Raw genomic sequence first — 16,137 nt, 5'->3', positions numbered from 1 at the left:
TCAGGTGGGCAGAACTGATTTAGCATGGACAAAACTCACTTGACATTAGTGATGTGTGCCAGAGGCTTGAGTCAGAGCCATTAAGAATTTAATTGCCACAAGTTTCAGCCTTTGCTCTTTGGGTGCAAGGCTATTCTGTGAAATTGGGGGTTTGGCTCAGCTGTTTCCTCTGAGTAATGAAGGTTGAATTGCAAACACGCTGGTCTTCCCATGGAGAGGAAAAAAGATGGTACATGGCATTTCATCATGGATGCATGTTTTCCTCCTTCCCCCTGGCACAGTGAACAGTCTGAACACAGTGTAATAGTCTTTCATGAGGCCTGGAAGAGGTTTCTTGCAATGTGAATGAAATCTAACTATAGATTTGCCTTTTCTGTGCCTTCTTTTCCTGTTAAAGTCTTGGCTACTGATGTTGTACTCTGTCACTGTAATCTGGCCACTGATGCTTACAGGATTTTAAACTGTGACTTATGTCTCTTCTTTCTAAACTTTACATTTAGGTTTGAATTTTTTGAATCTTTGGAAAATGTCAAGAAAAGGACACTGGACATTGCAGTGAAAAACAGCAAGCCGTTCATTTCACAGGAAAGGAAGGAGCTGGGGAAAGTAAGTTTAAAGAATACACACTACAGATGTAACAGAGCTGAACAGTCTGGGCCATTCCTGTAATCCTAAAATGCAGCTCGCTGGCAATCTGGAAACAACATCTGCCAGATTTTCATCTGAAACCAGGCTGTACCATGTGGAGGCTCCTTTTCACTTGGGCCTGAGATGCAGCCCTAGAACTAGAAAGTGGGTTTGACTTGGGAGGAGTGCTAGCGTAGCTAATCAATTTGTATGCTGAATAATATACAAACAAATAAAATTGGCTTTTTAAAGGTGCGGATCGACCTGTCCCAGGAGGACTTAATAAAAGGTTTTGCACAATGGTAAGTACCATCTCCATACTTCCAAACCCTGCCCATTGCTTTGTTGGGAGTTTGCATGGCTGTTGTTGAAGTTCTGGTGAGTGGGCTGTGTTTGGGTGAGCAAGAAGAATATCTGACCTGCAAACGCAGGACTAACTTGAACTAATCTGGTAGTTTTATCTAAGTTGTGTGTTAATCCATGGGCTGTGCAGTGCCTGCCCTGTGAGACAACTTTAATGAGATGCCTGTGTGCCAATTATAGACTTCAGCATATTTTATGTTACCATAAAAGCCATGGGGACACATAAGTAAAAGAATTATGTTTATTAAAGCAACTTTGCAACAAATTTTAACTTGGATAAAGATCTTAACTAAATATTCTGATCAGCAATATATATATGATAAAACTTTAATTACAAAGCATTTATAGAAACTATTATAATAAGCCACTTACAGTTCTGCCTGTATGTTCATTGTGGTTCTGAGGTTTGTGTGTTCATTGGTCTGAGGCAGAGACTGAGAACCCGGCTTGGGTGTTTTTTTCCACTTCTACATCTGTAGCTAATGGCAGTAGTTCTTCCTTCTTTCTCCTTCAATGGAGCCCAAGGAATGCTGTGTGGGTAGTCCGGGAGCTTGCCATCTGCACAGGCAGTGAGCCAATATTCCATATAGGAAAACCGTGTTTCCCTGGCCCAGCTTGTGTGTGTGTGTGTGTGTGTGTGTGTGTGTGTGTGTGTGTGTGTGTGTGTGTGTGTGTGTGTGTGTCAGGGCAATTATGGGAGGAGGGAAAAACGACACACCCAAAGTTCCTGGTGAAGAGCTGAAGTCCGAGGCCACCTCTGGAGCCTCCTTTATCAGGCTCCCTGTGAAGGCCAAGCAATAAAGCAGCCCAAGTCCTCTCTATTGTGGCAGTTAAAACTGTAAAGAAAGTCTTAAACTACTGTAATTACTTACTGTGTCTGTCTTGCAGGTATGAGTTGACAAGGAGTAGACGCAGGAGAATTTGATTTCTTCTCATGTACATAAGGCACTAATTTTTCGACTTTATATAAATGTACATATCTCTTGTAATTAATGTGTTTTGCACACTCATTGCAAATTTGAAGCAGTCTCTAGCTCAGGACATGTAAATTTAATGATCCCATTTGGAGATTAGTTCTCACTGAAGTTAAAAAATAAACATATTTCCCCCCCCATAGGGAATAATTTGTCCTTAGAGAATAAATCTTTTATTTTTGCCATTTCTGGCAAATCATCCCCCAAAGGACCTGTAAGTTTGAATCCTCTCTTAAGGAAGTGTTGTACCTGGGGATATTTTAGATTGTCAGCCAAGTGTCATTATCTTGCTTGGCAGTCTCATGTCCCCAGGATCTTGTTCATGTTGTTTTAACATGAAAGTGTTGTACTTTTCTGAAGCAGCATTCTTCAGCTGTAGGGCTACAGAACCCATTAAACTTTAATAGCAATTATTTTTTGAGAAACTAAGAAATTGGTATTCCACTGTTCAGAAGTACCTTTGCAGACTGTGGCTGCAGGTATGTAAATAATGAGCTTCCAAAAGCAGGGAGCTTAGTTTACCAAGATGTCATTAAGGTTTTAGTTTGTGACACCTTAATAGGTTTTGTCCTTTGTTACAGTACATTTCAAAATCTTGTAAACCCAGATTATGCCTGAGGAACAGCAGAGTTTTGTAAACTAAGCTTTAATATTGAGGCAAAATATTTTTGGAAGCTTGGTGTACTTGTTTCTGTACAATAAACTTCTGTCTTGCATAAGAAACTTGATCTATTCCTTTCTGAAACTGACTTTTGGAATATGACCATGGTAACTTCTAACCATCATTTGAAGCAAATTTCCAATATTTTTGGCCTAGATTGCATTAATCCAGTCTGCTTCAGTCCATAACATGAGAGAATACTCACTGAGTAACAATGTGGTTGCATCCCAAACTGAGCCGAAAATGTAAACATTTTAAAACGGGCTCTCCAGAAAACCAAGATAGGCAAATGCTGAAAGTGTGATGGCTGAGGCAGTTAGAGCACCTTTATCTCATACTGAATGTGTCAGTAACATTCAAAATGCTCGTGGTTATAGTGTGCCTGGTCATGTGCTGGGTTCAGTTTCCTGGACTGATACAGAGTGTATCTCTCTCTGAGATTGAGAAGACCAGTCAGTAGTAGTTATAATGAAAGTTTTTCTTAAATTGACCAAGAATTAAGAAAAATTAAAAAAATGCAGCAAATTTTATTTATATAAAATCTGGAATTGTTGCTTATGGTAACAGTGGTTAGAGTTAACTAATTCATAAACATCGACAGGTGTGTTCACAGGTAAGATAAATCTTGCTCACTCTTTACCAGCTCTCCATTTCAGGTTTCGCACCACAGGTAAAATATCATCCATGTTACTGATCTCTGTAACAGAATGGAAAGCAAAGTGGTAAGGCCTATGTACCCAGAACACCTTCAAGCTCAGCCAAAATTCTAACTTAACTGTTAGAAAAAGAGACAGTGAATAAAATAAACTCCTCACACCTTTTAATGCTTTGGGGAAAAAATCATTTGGGCTTATGAGTAATAGGATTGAGTATATGCATTGTTCAATGAAAATAAAGTATTTTGGTCACTTCAAGAGGAAAGATGGAAAGAAGAGGGAGACAAAAGGTAGCACTATCCCTCACATGCTTCTTGTGTTTTAGCATGCCAGGAGTAAACAAAACACTTGTTAGTTATTTAAAGTTCTATGAGGAAACATTTGCATGAAGATAATTACAACTGTTGCAAATATTACTTACCTAGAAGACAGAGCAAATCTTGGATGAGAGCTTGAAATGGTGGAAAGAAGTGCTCATGTTCCTCTAGTTTATTGATGATACTGAAATGTGCAAGTGAGACTGTCAGACAGGGGCTGAAAGGACATTGCAAGTTCACCTCCTTGGCTGTTCTGTCATTCTGTCATGACTTTGTAGAAACACAGCTACTTAGTATATAAAGCCATCAACACCAAAACTCTGTTCTCCAGTCCTGAAACCTGCAGCCACCAAGAGGTAGCTGTCACAAGGATCTCTGATTTCACTATTTATGCCCTACATACGTCCTTCCTTTCCTCCTCACATGGCATCAGGTTGTCTGTGGACTGGAACATTAGTCTATATATGCTAAATATACTGTCTGGGGGTTGCTGATATAACTGCCTTGGAGGTAGGGCTAGAAATGCTTTATAAGCAGCTGTTCTTTAGTTAAAATTGTGAGGAGTGAGCACAGAAGGGCTGAGTATTGTTAACTCAGCATGTGTCAGACTTGTTGCCTGCTCCCATTTTTAGTTGGTTTGTAGAGCATAAGGCTGAACACAAGCTCTTACAGTCTGCTACCACCTAGATGTGGCTGTCATCTGCTGAAGATGGAACAGGTAGGCAGCTTGAGGCATACACTGCCTTAGCAACTCATACACTTCAGTATTACAGCTTAAACTTGCAACACTTTCTCCTCCCCACCCACGTGCAGGATTTGTCTCCAGATGAAACACACATCCCATTAAGGCTTCTTTGATCACCTTATCCATGCAAACCACGGGGTGTTTTGGAACCTTCTGGCCTCAATTCTTCTCTTTGCCAGCTTTATCCTTTTGAAAGGATTCCAGAGTTGTTTTAAGTAGGATCATAGTAACACCTCTGCTGTCGCAGTTCACTGACTTTGTTACAAATGATTGGTTTCTTTCAGCATCAGTTTAGCCAGTTTTCTCAATTACTACATTTGATGTGTGAGGAATGGTCACCAATGGAACAGCCCCCACATACCTGTGGATGTCCTGAGTCCCCAGAAGCTGCTGTACCTGCTCAGTCACATTCTTATTAACGATGTCACATAGTTTCCCAACAGTATCCACTACCACAGTGGGTGGAGCTGAACTGTCTGTGAAAAAACAAACACTTCATGATTCTTGTAACAGTAATAACAGGGAAGTATTTTAGACACAGTTGAATTCTTGCAGGTGGCCAGATTTTATTTGTGTTTCATAGATCTAGGCATACACATTCCATCGTTCATAGAAAACAAAGTGCTCATGGTCAGAAATAAATGTTAACTAGGAATGGGGAATCTCTCATTAATCTTTCAGTGGCTAAAAAAAAAATTGGCAGAGCTGTGGATGTTCACAGCAGAAGTGGTACTAAAGTGCACCCTAAAATTTCAGTGGAAATCAGCCAACTAAAATTACATATATAGACAGAGGGTTCCTGTGACACACCAGGCACATTATAGGGCCTATGCCAACAGGGAACCTGCTTAATAAATATTTTGTTAACACCCAGAACTTGTTTTGGTATTGGATTTTAACTGTTTTGACTACTGTGACTGAAGATAACAGGCTGCTTGTCCTTTTCTCCCTCAATTTCAGAAGAACTAGGCTTGGAGAAGGCATCCTCTAAGCTGCAGTTATTAGAGGGACATGAGGCTTCCTCATCTCCCATGCTGGCTGCAGGCAGGAAGACTCCTTCTCTCCTTGAGTAAGGCTCAGCAGCCCAGGAGCCTTGCTCTGGGGCTGGACATCCTACAGCCCAGCCAATCCTTCAAACCCAGGAGCAGCAGCAACTCCTGTTCTTCAGAAGTACAAACTAGAAGAGAAGTAACTAAGTACACCTCTGAGTTCTGACAGGTTTTGACATTCAACAACTTCTTTTGGTTTTTAAGTTTAGCAGCATAAGATGGAAGTTTCTGAGGATTGCACACAATTACATTTGAATGAATTACTAAGTAGAAATCTACAGCAGAGGTTATCTTTCTAGTAGAGAATGAAAGACAATTATGAAGTCAGCTCACAGAAAACAAAGCTTTGTGGGAAAAATAAAAATTCCATTTCCTCTGTTATTCTTTTCTGCCTCCCTGTTATTCTTCAGCAACTGCTAAAGGCTTACAAATAATGGGAATTTGCTATTTAAACTGTAAATTGTCAGGAGCCTATTTTTATCTTCCCAGTGAAGAAAACACCTGGTTTACTCGTTTCTCAACAGCTCAATATTATTTTCTATGAAGAGATCAGCTTTCTCACTTATTTTCCTCTTCCTTTGGAATGGTCTGAACAAACTGCAGTGGTCAGTCTTTACCTAGTTCCAGGAGCTCATGGAGATTCCTCATAGCGTTGGTCATTTCCCCAAGCTTTGTGTAAACCTCATTCATTCGTGGATAAACACCATTCAGAGAATTCACATCAAACAACTTCTGGAAGTGGGAGACTATGGCAGACAGGGTCTGCAAGGACCGTGTCTGGCTGTTCTGTAACAAGCAGGAAGAACTCATCACTGTTACTGCTTAACAAGGCAAGGACACTTTCAAACTGTGAAACACTCCTAAAAACAGTCTGAAGAAACATTAGTGTACTGCCCTTATTAAATCTCAGCCTTTCAAGTATTTTTAAATCTGAAGACATATTTTCAGTATTTTTCAGGCACAAATATGTACTAAATCCAAAATACTCTTTCAAAGGCTTTCTTCTCTGTTGCTGAGAAGTACATTTATGTATTCTCAGCACTGACTGAGAAACAGAACAGGATCATTCCTGAGACTACAAGGCAATGCAAATTCATTGCTGGTCAAGTGCCTTTGATCAAAGCAGCCTTCTCCAAGGTGAATTTATCCATTATATTAAAACAGTCTTTGACTATTGCATGTCTTCAAACAGATATTTCTTAAACCCCACAAGGCTTTCAAATGCACTAATCTAATCACGGTGTGAAGAATGCATTTAAGAATGTAACTTGTGATTATGAACCCCTGGCGAGAAATACCTTTTCCTTATTTTCTATTTCTTCCAAAATTGCATCTACTATGAACTGGAGATCTTCAACTCGTATGGATTCTCTGTTATCCTGTGGATCTGCAGTATGCCAGGGCATGAGTTCCAGAGACAGTTTTCTCAAGGACCTATGCAAATCCTTTTAAAAGAAGGGAGGGGACACAAATTATTTTAGAAACTGCTTAAAGTTGTTTTTATTACAGAAACAGGCAGACTTGCTGTTTCTCATATGCAGAAACATTCCAGTGTTGGAGATGGTAAGGTTTTAGCTTTCATGGAATTTAAGCACAGTATCTTGCTGACATTCTTTGATTTGAAAACAACAGAGTTTGTTTTCAAACAGAACTATTTCACTTGTATTTGGATCAAAAAGTTACTGTTCTGGCCAGACAAAAGGAAGAAAGAGAATGCACCGTCATTAATGTGTGAAGTCCAGACTCTAAAGCTTAATTGTCTTTTTATGGACTCAGCCAGTGAACAAAAATACTTAAATGATATACAAAGAGGAGTATCTCTGTTATGTGTTTCACATGGACAGCAGAATTACTTTTAACATTTAACACCCAATCAGGCAATAACAAAAGCTACACACAAAAAACCCACACAACTATGTACAGGGAGAGACCAAGGAGGGGTCAGCCCATGAAAAGACTATAAGGCCAAGTACAATAACGTGTTGTTACCTTTAGGGCCATCAGCTGATCTGCCCACATTTCTATAGTGAGGGGAAGGTGCTCAAATCCACATTCCTGTCCACTCTCTTTAGTATAATTTTGCACTGGCCCTTTGCTGCGCCGGTATATTAATGGGGGAGCTCTTGGACTTCGCAAAATAGAATCAATATGGGACAAAACCTTCAAAAACAAAGAACAAGTGTTATTGCTCAAATATGTACGACATTTTGTAATAAAATTCCTCTCTTTCACAGTCTTGATTGTCTAAACATTAAATCACAAATAGCTCCAATATTACTGTCAATCCAATGTTAGTATCGATGAATTTTACACAAGCATTCAATATGTAATAGATTCAAAGATTTAAACATACTAGCTAGAAGATATGTAAAAGTAATGCAAATATAATTCCCTTTGAGGGATACTTAACATTTATCTGCTCAAGGTATTGTTACTTCCACAGTTTGCATTTTGCTAAGTTTTATTATATTAGGGCTTTTTCATTTGAAGAAAAACAAAAGCCACTATCTCCACAGGCATGTTTAAAACTGTAACCTAAGGCTCTGTTTTGCCCTTAGACCTTGAACAAATCCCCTGTCCTGAAAAGACTTCAGCTAAATCATGGATTTGATATTTGCCAGCCTAGTGTCTGCTTCCTTTCTATATTTTCAGGAAGTTTACAGAGATAAAACAATTGAGAACTAGCCTACATTAACTGTCAAATCCAGGACACTACTCATCTTGCACAGAGGACTTGGTAGGAACTCTTAGACTCAAACCAGCACCCACCAGTTTAGGTGTTTAAACAAAACATGTATAGTATTGCATTGTAACAGTGCTAGATACACACAGCACAGATGAAATTTGTGTACCTGTAAGTAATGCCAGCAAGCTGCCTGCAGCTGATCCACTTCTGCAGTGCTCCCAGATTCTTTCTTTTCTTCTCTTTCTCCGGTCCTACTGCCCAAAGATCTGCACAAAAATACACACAGTTGGTTACACAAACAGCCTTAGCAGGAGATACTACTTTCAGCCTGATAAAAGAACCAGGTATGTAGCACCTACAAAATAAAATCCCCATGTTATGCTGTTGGCCAATAGAATTCCATCAGACTGAACTAGTACAGACTGACAACACAATACCTAAAGTAAATATCACTGATTTATCTCAAGCCTCCAGGCTGAGGTTATTCCAGACTACTCTGATTTAGAAGGGACACCACCAGACACACTGTTATTCTGTTACCAGAGGTTCTACTGTGGCTGAAGACTTTAAAATCCAGAGTTTTACTGAAAAGGGTCAAATTCCAAGCTCAGTCTTTATCTGGTTCTGCTGGAACATCTTTCCTAGCTAACTACACACAGCTCAACATCCCCCTTTTCAAATCTAAGATGACTTTCTCTAAAATTACCATCTAATTAATATCCACTGCACAAGAGAAAAGTCCATTTAAATATACACAATGTGTATATTTATTTTAAAGTTTAAGTGATGTCTTTTTCAGGCTATATTTATCATTCCATATACACATGCACAAATGACTAAGTGAAATTACAGATAAAAACACTTCATCTACACTGGATCTTTAATACCTTCAATGTATTTTCTTAGCAATGTTTCAGAAAACAATGAAGTCAATTTCTAAGAATAATATGGACATAACTTCTGTAGCTGCAACATTTTGCCAGCTCATACCTTCCCATTCATAATCCATAATGTTACCAGTAGCTTGCTTTATAGCTCATGAAGCAGCAAACACCACAGATCTGCCCTGTCCTTATAGCCTCCAATAGCCCTCAAATCAAATTCAGAAAGACAAAGTGAAATAAAAAAGACACACTGCTGTGCCCCCATTTGGAGACCCTGCCATCATTTCAGAGATACACAAGGTTCTGGAGATCCAGGAACATTTGCTGCTCATAACCAGGCTCTGAGGAATGCTGATAAGGTACATGCTGTATAAGCCACTATCTACATTACAGAGTAACTTTGCTTTCAGAAGTCCAGAGGATTCATGGAAGTTATTAAAGGAATATACTTACTGGATAATTTTCTTTAAAGTTTTCTCTAGTTTCTTCACTTGGTGCTTGTGAAATTTTAATTCCTGTGCAGTTGGCCTGTTAGAAAGAAAAAGCACTGTATTATATGTCTTGTATTGGGAGGTATCTATAAAATTTAGCCAAGCATAAAATATGAAAGCTTTGCCAGTGCCAAAACATTCTGGAAATTAAATCCTGCTACATTTCTATGTGATAACAGCAATTAACAGCAAACTAACCACTAGCAGTTGTTTTTAACAGTGTAGGAAGGGGAGTTTGGCTGTTGCTGCCATATCTTATTTCTTTGATTGCAGATTTCATACTACACTTGTGCAACCACTGGTACTTTTGGTTTCTTTCTTTGTAAAGCAAAATCTACCAAAATGGCCTTGCAAAGGATGATACTTATCCTTTCTCACCTTATTTCCAAATCTTTTTTGAGATTTGTATTTTCAAGCAAAAGCTCTTCGTTCCTGGCTTTTGTTTCAATAAGTTGCTTCTGGAAAGACTGCAACATAGGCTGGGTTATTTCTTCTATTTCACTCATTTCCTAATCAACAAACTTGAACAATTTAAAATATTACATGTTAAGAGGAGTTCACAATTGCCTGTACAGCAAGACAGCATGAATGAGGAATAAATGACTAAGACCAAGAGCTGCATTAGACCACAGGTGGAGAACTGTGACTATGCAGTCCCCAGCAAAGACTCACAACACAGTGCTGAACCTTTGCGGAAAGACAGGGAACCCTGCCCAGAGAGGTTACAAGTTCAGAAGACATGACAAGAACAAGGGACAGAAATCAAACATATTTATGTTTCTAGGTGGCTCTTGAAGGGTTACCATTTAGAGATCTGCACTGACTTAGATTTGGCAGTTCCATACCGTGAGCAGTGCTCTGTAATTAGGAGTAGCATCTAGATTTAAGAAGTCTTCCTTGCTTTTTCCTTGTCTCTGTACCCGGTCTTCATCTTTTTTATATTGCCTATTGGGAAAAAAAAATATTGTTTGAGCTTACTACAATTCAATTAACTCAAAAATCTAAATTGGTTTAGTTGGGGTTGTATGTATGATAATAATGTTCCCAAAATGAAAAAGTAAATAGAATGGAAATTCTGCCCTAAGATCCACTGCTCTAATTTCTGGGAAAGCTGCTTCACATGCCAATCAAGTGCACTTATCCTCAAGAGAAACTCCAGTACAAGCAAATCCCATTTCAGTTTTCAAGATAATAAACTCAAACTATAGGAATGTCTCAGGTATCTGCTTGTTGCTTTGCACCATGATAGATCTGAAAACCCAGTATTCCTTTACTTTTAGGAGATCATTCGACTGAGCACAGCTAATGCAGTAATTCTAGCAAAAGAGGAAAGGAAAAAAAGAAAAAAAAGAAAGAAAAAAAAAAAGAAAAAAAGACTTAAAGCTCAAGTTCCCTGGATGAATCCAAACTTCCATGATCATTACAACGTTTTGGTGTTTCTTACATTCTAGATAGATCTGGAGCACAGAATATTTATCACTATATGGTTTAAGAACAGTAAGGGGTAAATAAATTTTGAACAGTAGTACCATAAGGCATTAGATGAGACCTACCTCAGCTCCTTTTTAATCTGACTAATTTGAGATTCATAATAATCAATTAGACAAAGGTACCTGAAGAAAGGAAAAATGGCATTTTGAATTTCAGATAATCTCAAAAAACTCATGCCTGAGAAATACTGTGACCAACCCAAAGGAACAGGCGAGCTTACACAGCTGCACTGCACTTCAGAAGTGGCTGCTCCAAACAGTGGGTTTTCTTTCACGGTTTGCCAAAACAGAAAATATGACGGAATGAAAAGTAGAGATACTAACTCTGTACTAGTCTAGAACTGGCAAAATCATTCAAGAGGAGGAAAAAACCTAAATCTGCCCAACAGTCTCCTCATCTTATAACTTACCCAGCAAGCTTAACAGAGAGGCATAGTCAAAATAAAGTGGCTTGAGCACTCTGAGGTTGCGTTTTGGAGAGACACATGAGAGAGCACAGGGAACCAAACTCAGTGATCCCTCCTCTCATACAGCAAGGGCATGAGGGAAAGGCTGTGCACACACAATCTCTTTTAGAAGCTTCCCAAGTAAACAGGCCAGGCCTAGAAAGCAGGTGACATCAGCACAGTAAAGCAATGGCTAACTGAGGCCTAAAAACTGGCAAATCTCTTGAGTATAGCAGAGCTATGGAAATCCTATTGGCAAAAGATTCAGCCTTGGGATACTTTCAGAACTTACCCTAAAGTACTCTGAAGCCTCACAGCAAGCCTGCAGTTGCAAAGGTCCCTTCCCAAAACTGGAAGGGCTATTTTTTTGGGGGGGAGGGGTGGTGGTGGTGTTGAGGATCATGTCTGTTGGGTTTTTTTGTTTGTCATTTTTTTTAATTTACATTTTTAAATGTTAGAATCCCAGGATGAGATCATCCTAGCAGACACTGCAGTTCCAGAGAAGAGTGAATCATTCCCTTCCCTTTGCTGACACCTAGTGTAGGCAGTGGCTGGTAAGTTTTTAATTTCTGCCATGGATTTATCTGTCTCACAATTTTACAAGAGAAAAACATCACTGCACTGATGTACCTTTTTTTTTTTCCATATAAATATCGAGAAGCATTACTTTAAAATCTGTTTCTTCATTCAGTGATACAGGTTGTTCACCAATATAAGAAAATCACTTACCTCTGATCTAGAAGAGACTTGGGAGCTCTTTTGCAAAACTGTCGAAACATTTTGTTTTGGGTGGCAACGCGGTGCTGCTCCTCCATCCCAACCTTGCTCAGCTCCTTCTGCAAACGGGCAATAACCTCTTCCTGTTCTTGCAGCTTTTCTTGCTGCTGTTGGTATTTTACCTGGGAATAGGTAATGGGAGCATTATTAAACTGTTCTGACCTCCCAGCGGACTGTTCTGTACATACCCAGCTACACACTTGGTCCCAAGGAGGATTAGTCTTTGGGTTTTAGCCATACTGAAGAGACAGTGGAAGAAGGACACAGATATTTTTCTAAGTTATTGATAGAAAATTCTGCACAGCTCAAAAAATCTTCTCTCTAGACAGTGTACTAACTCTATGACCCAAGACTCATGTTAATTTTGATCAATGTAAATATTTTTAGATCTTTTAAAAAAAGACAAAAGTTTGAATCCTCAGGCAGCACTATCCAAACTACCTGGGAAGCCTGTTGGTCTTCTTGAAGTTCTCTGACTTGGTTCTGTTGCTGGCAAGCTTTAGCTATCGTTTCATCTTCCAGCTGACGAATTTTGGCCTTAATGTTTTTCACCACATTTTCCAAATCATTAGCCCGTTGCTCTTGTCGAGATGCCCGACCTTGTTCCTGTCGCACCACATCTCTGAAAAAAAATAAATAAATCCTTCATTTAAATTAAACTCATTTCACTAAAGACAATGCAGGAAGCACACACCTGACACACCTATTATCATTTGATAATATCCTGTGGCAGCAGATATGGGAAATATGCAGGTATGGGAAGAAGCAGCAGATGAACTAGCAGAAGAGCTCAGAAGGAACTAGACCAACATTGCTGCACATTGGGCAATAATGTCAGGAAAAAAGTCTTAGGCCTCTGGTGAGACTAGATCTCCACTGGGCAGGAGATGCACATTGATAATACTTTCACTTTGCACTAGCAGGTAAGTTCCTTCCACTGTGTCTTACCTAAGACATCGATTTGTCTCCATAAGTCCCTGCATCAACTTCTGCTGTCGCTCAATGTCTTCCACCAGCGTTTTTAATGCAAGTCTTATTTCTAGAGAAGACTGACTATCTAGGACAATCATATCTGGAGATACAAAACATAAACAAAGTCACAGTGAAAGACTTCTCCTTTTTTTAAGGAGAAGACTGCATGTCTGCTGCCATTTGGAAATGACAGCTTTAGAGATGCCTTATGAATTTAGACTTACTACTTCCAAATACAAAAAGCAGTTAAATTAGCATGTCCTTACCTGTCGTATTTCTGCAGCATTGGGGGGCAGCAAGACTCACCGGTTTCAACCCATGACGCATTAATAGCTTGTTTAAATTTTCCCACTCTGCTTTCTCCTGCTGCAGTTGGGAGAAGGGGAAGAAGAGGCAGAAACCTGAGTTCTGCAGATCAGCTGTGCAGGCGGTGGGGGATACCAAATGCCCCCAAATTAAACCAAACCAACCCCAACCCCCCTAGAACCCCCAGCCACTACAGGAGGGGGTGGGAGACGCTCCAATAGGATCCGCAAAATACACTGAGGAAAAGCGTACTTAACAACATACAGCACGCTCAGTTTTCCCGATCTCTGTCAGAAGGCAAAATATGTGCAATGAGCAAAATTCGCCTTTTTAAGAAGCCCAGACCACCGGCTCTGGGGTCCCTCCAACGCCCCCGGGGCGCAGCGGCCCCGCCGCGAGCGGAGCGCTCAGGGAGCCGGTGGCGGCTCCGGGGGTTATTGGCTGTTGGATCGCTCTTTGTCCTGCTCCAACCACCCAGCAGCGACACCCGGGGCCGCCACGGTACCTCTGTCATGGCGAGGGCCGCCGACCGGGACGCAGAGCAGGAGAGGTGCCGGTTCCCCGGCCGCGGAATGCCTCGGGCGGGAGCGGGGCTGAGGGAGCGGGCGGGCGCGCGGGCGGGGGGCGGCGCCGGGCGGGAGCCGCCATTTTGCGGCGCGGGAGCCGAGGGGAGGAGACCCGGCGGAGGTAGGAGCGGGGCCGCCGCCGTGCGGGGCGCGGGATGAGCCGCCTGGGGGGCGGTGGGAACGGCACTGCAGGGACTTCGGCTTTTCACAAAAAAAAAAAAAAAAAAAAAGCTCGCTGCCGCTGGGTGGGGGAGATTTGCAGCCCTGGAGCTCATGCGCTGCCCGGTACGCCGCGCCACGATGAGCGCTGCCGGGATTAGGTAGATGGGGAGCGGTAATCCGAGTTTATTTTTCAGAGCAAGCCCTCATGTGTACAGGAGTAAATCTCGTTTTGGGCTGCTGGCTTGGTTAGCAGAAAACGCGGTGAAACGAGGCGGTCGGTGCAGGACAGATGCGTTTCCCTGGATTGGAGCCAGCGGGTGGCTGTTGGAAGCGAGCAGCGCCTGGTCCCTCCAGGCTTTCCCTTGGGACTCGGCTGACCGAGTCCCTTGGGACTTCAGGAAACACACGGCTGACCTAGAGTCTGGGTTCAGCTTCGGTTTAAAATAGAAGTCTATAACCTCATTACCATGATTTGCTAAAAAGAAAAAAAAAAAAAAAAAGGAATTTGTGTGTTCTGGGATGCTTCCTAACCCTTTCAGCACCGATCCTAAATGATCTCCAAGATCCACGCCGCAGGATTGCGTCCTGCCGGGGATGGTGAAGAGTGGCCTGGGGATACCCTCCAGCTGCCACCTCTCCTGGCATTTCCTTTTGTGCCCGAGGCCGCTCCTTGTGCTGATCCAATGCCTGGGACAAGCGCGGGTCTATCCCGAGCCCCCGCGCCCGCTCCTTTGAGGAGAGGGAAATACATCCCCCCTGACTCCCACCGTGTGCCAGGGGATGCCAGCCTTCACAGCCACCAGTTACTTCAGGAACAGCCAAAACAGTCTCCTGGGCATTTATTAGCACGTGTTACTATTTGTTTACATTTAAGTTACACTTATTGATATGCACAGGCAAGGCAGACAGCCCTTAGCAAATTAATTAGTGAAAATAATACATTAAAAGTCAGTCAGTGGTTGTAAAACACCATCATGGTATATTACTCTTAAGTAAGAAACAAGTTATTTGCGGTTCACATAGATTTTGTGACTGAATTGCCAGGTCAGATTTGCTCATGTGATTGCTGTAAACTGCTACAGTGGTTTAGGAAAGCGAGTGGGTGAAATTGTTGGCTGTGATATTTCACAGTCCTGAGGTCATTACGGTCTGGGACAGAGATGGGCAACTCTGATTGGGTTCCTGCTTTGGTCAAGTTTTTAGTTTCTAAGCTTTCGGTCACAAGTCGGGCAGCCCGTTTTTCCATCAAATAACCAACAAAGTTACGATGAGCTAATAAAGTTAGGATAAACTGCATTTACTAATTTTGCAAAATATTATATTTTTTTCAAAATACATTTGCCTTTCTGTTTAAGAGGAAAGATGGTTTTATTTTAAATGTTTTTGTTTCATCATATATACTACAGCTAGCACTGCATGTAGTTAATAACGCTTTTAAAAATGTCCTTTATCGTAACTGGAGAAAACCAGGAAAACTTAGACCTCAGCACTTCTCTGCTGCTATTCTGCTTTTCTATTTTTTCTTGCTGCTAATTGGATTAAAAGCTGTTTGGGTTGCTATGGCATCCGGTGAGGAGATTACTGTCTGTGAAGATGAAGTAAGGTAAAAAATCAGGACTGTGGTATGAGCAGATTTGGAAAGATATCCACAGTTCCAGTGGTCACTTATGATTGTATCTAAACTTTAAAAATTACTTAAATAAAAGGATATCTTGCCAGATCTCTTCCCCTGTGTGTTTGTGTGTGCATTTCTGAATGATGTAGGTAGTGTTTATGAGATTACAGACAAATCTGTTAAAACAGCAAATAGCTAAACTGGCCATCCTGACTATTTTTCAAGTCCAAAAGGCTGAAACACTTTCTTTGAGACTAATCAAATACTGTATTTTAATGCCTACCAGGAAATAGCAGAACTGTCCAGGAGCATCTGAATACTAAGTGTATTTTGTAACCTACTGTCACCTG

At 41.0% G+C, this 16,137-nt stretch overlaps 3 protein-coding genes across 11 annotated transcripts in view; 2 read left to right on the top strand and 1 right to left on the bottom strand.

Moving 5' to 3' along the window:
- Positions 1 to 2,687, top strand: part of ESYT3 (extended synaptotagmin 3) — a 32,213-nt gene extending 29,526 nt beyond the window's left edge. The window contains exons 21-23 of the mRNA XM_064661474.1: positions 501 to 606; positions 880 to 929; positions 1,879 to 2,687. Of these exons, the coding sequence (XP_064517544.1) occupies positions 501 to 606; positions 880 to 929; positions 1,879 to 1,915 (193 nt within the window). The 3' untranslated portion in view covers positions 1,916 to 2,687. The remainder of the gene's footprint in view (positions 1 to 500; positions 607 to 879; positions 930 to 1,878) is intronic.
- Positions 2,688 to 3,132: 445 nt separating this feature from the next.
- On the bottom strand, positions 3,133 to 14,082 carry CEP70 (centrosomal protein 70). Of its 4 annotated transcripts, none has more exons than XM_064661480.1 (16): positions 13,950 to 14,082; positions 13,405 to 13,504; positions 13,115 to 13,238; positions 12,608 to 12,788; positions 12,119 to 12,288; positions 11,007 to 11,066; positions 10,299 to 10,398; positions 9,832 to 9,920; positions 9,416 to 9,490; positions 8,245 to 8,344; positions 7,382 to 7,552; positions 6,691 to 6,837; positions 6,010 to 6,178; positions 4,705 to 4,819; positions 3,703 to 3,782; positions 3,133 to 3,322 (listed from the first exon to the last, which is right to left on the bottom strand). In XM_064661480.1, the coding sequence occupies exons 1-16, from the start codon at positions 13,956 to 13,958 to the stop codon at positions 3,255 to 3,257; spliced, it is 1,758 nt and encodes a 585-aa protein (XP_064517550.1). In that variant the 5' UTR covers positions 13,959 to 14,082; the 3' UTR covers positions 3,133 to 3,254. The 4 variants fall into 4 exon arrangements, with proteins under 4 accessions (XP_064517550.1, XP_064517552.1, XP_064517553.1 ...); XM_064661482.1 differs by lacking the exon at positions 13,950 to 14,082 and adding an exon at positions 13,709 to 13,822; XM_064661483.1 differs by lacking the exon at positions 13,950 to 14,082 and adding an exon at positions 13,697 to 13,783.
- The window catches only part of FAIM (Fas apoptotic inhibitory molecule), an 8,026-nt gene continuing 5,759 nt past the window's right edge, over positions 13,871 to 16,137 (top strand). For 2 of the 6 annotated variants that reach the window (XM_064661490.1, XM_064661489.1), the window contains exon 1: positions 14,049 to 14,131. Coding sequence is in view for 4 of the 6 variants with exons in the window: in XM_064661485.1 (XP_064517555.1) it covers positions 15,732 to 15,775 (44 nt within the window). In the remaining 2 variants the exon portion in view is untranslated. Of the gene's footprint in view, positions 13,995 to 14,048; positions 14,132 to 15,717; positions 15,776 to 16,137 lie in introns of those variants that run through there. The other 4 variants (XM_064661485.1, XM_064661484.1, XM_064661486.1 and 1 more) reach the window with 4 other exon arrangements.

The sequence above is a fragment of the Pseudopipra pipra genome, chromosome 7, assembly GCF_036250125.1.
Source record: "Pseudopipra pipra isolate bDixPip1 chromosome 7, bDixPip1.hap1, whole genome shotgun sequence".
Taxonomy (NCBI): Eukaryota; Metazoa; Chordata; class Aves; order Passeriformes; family Pipridae; genus Pseudopipra; species Pseudopipra pipra.
This window is presented reverse-complemented; position numbering and strand designations above follow the sequence as displayed.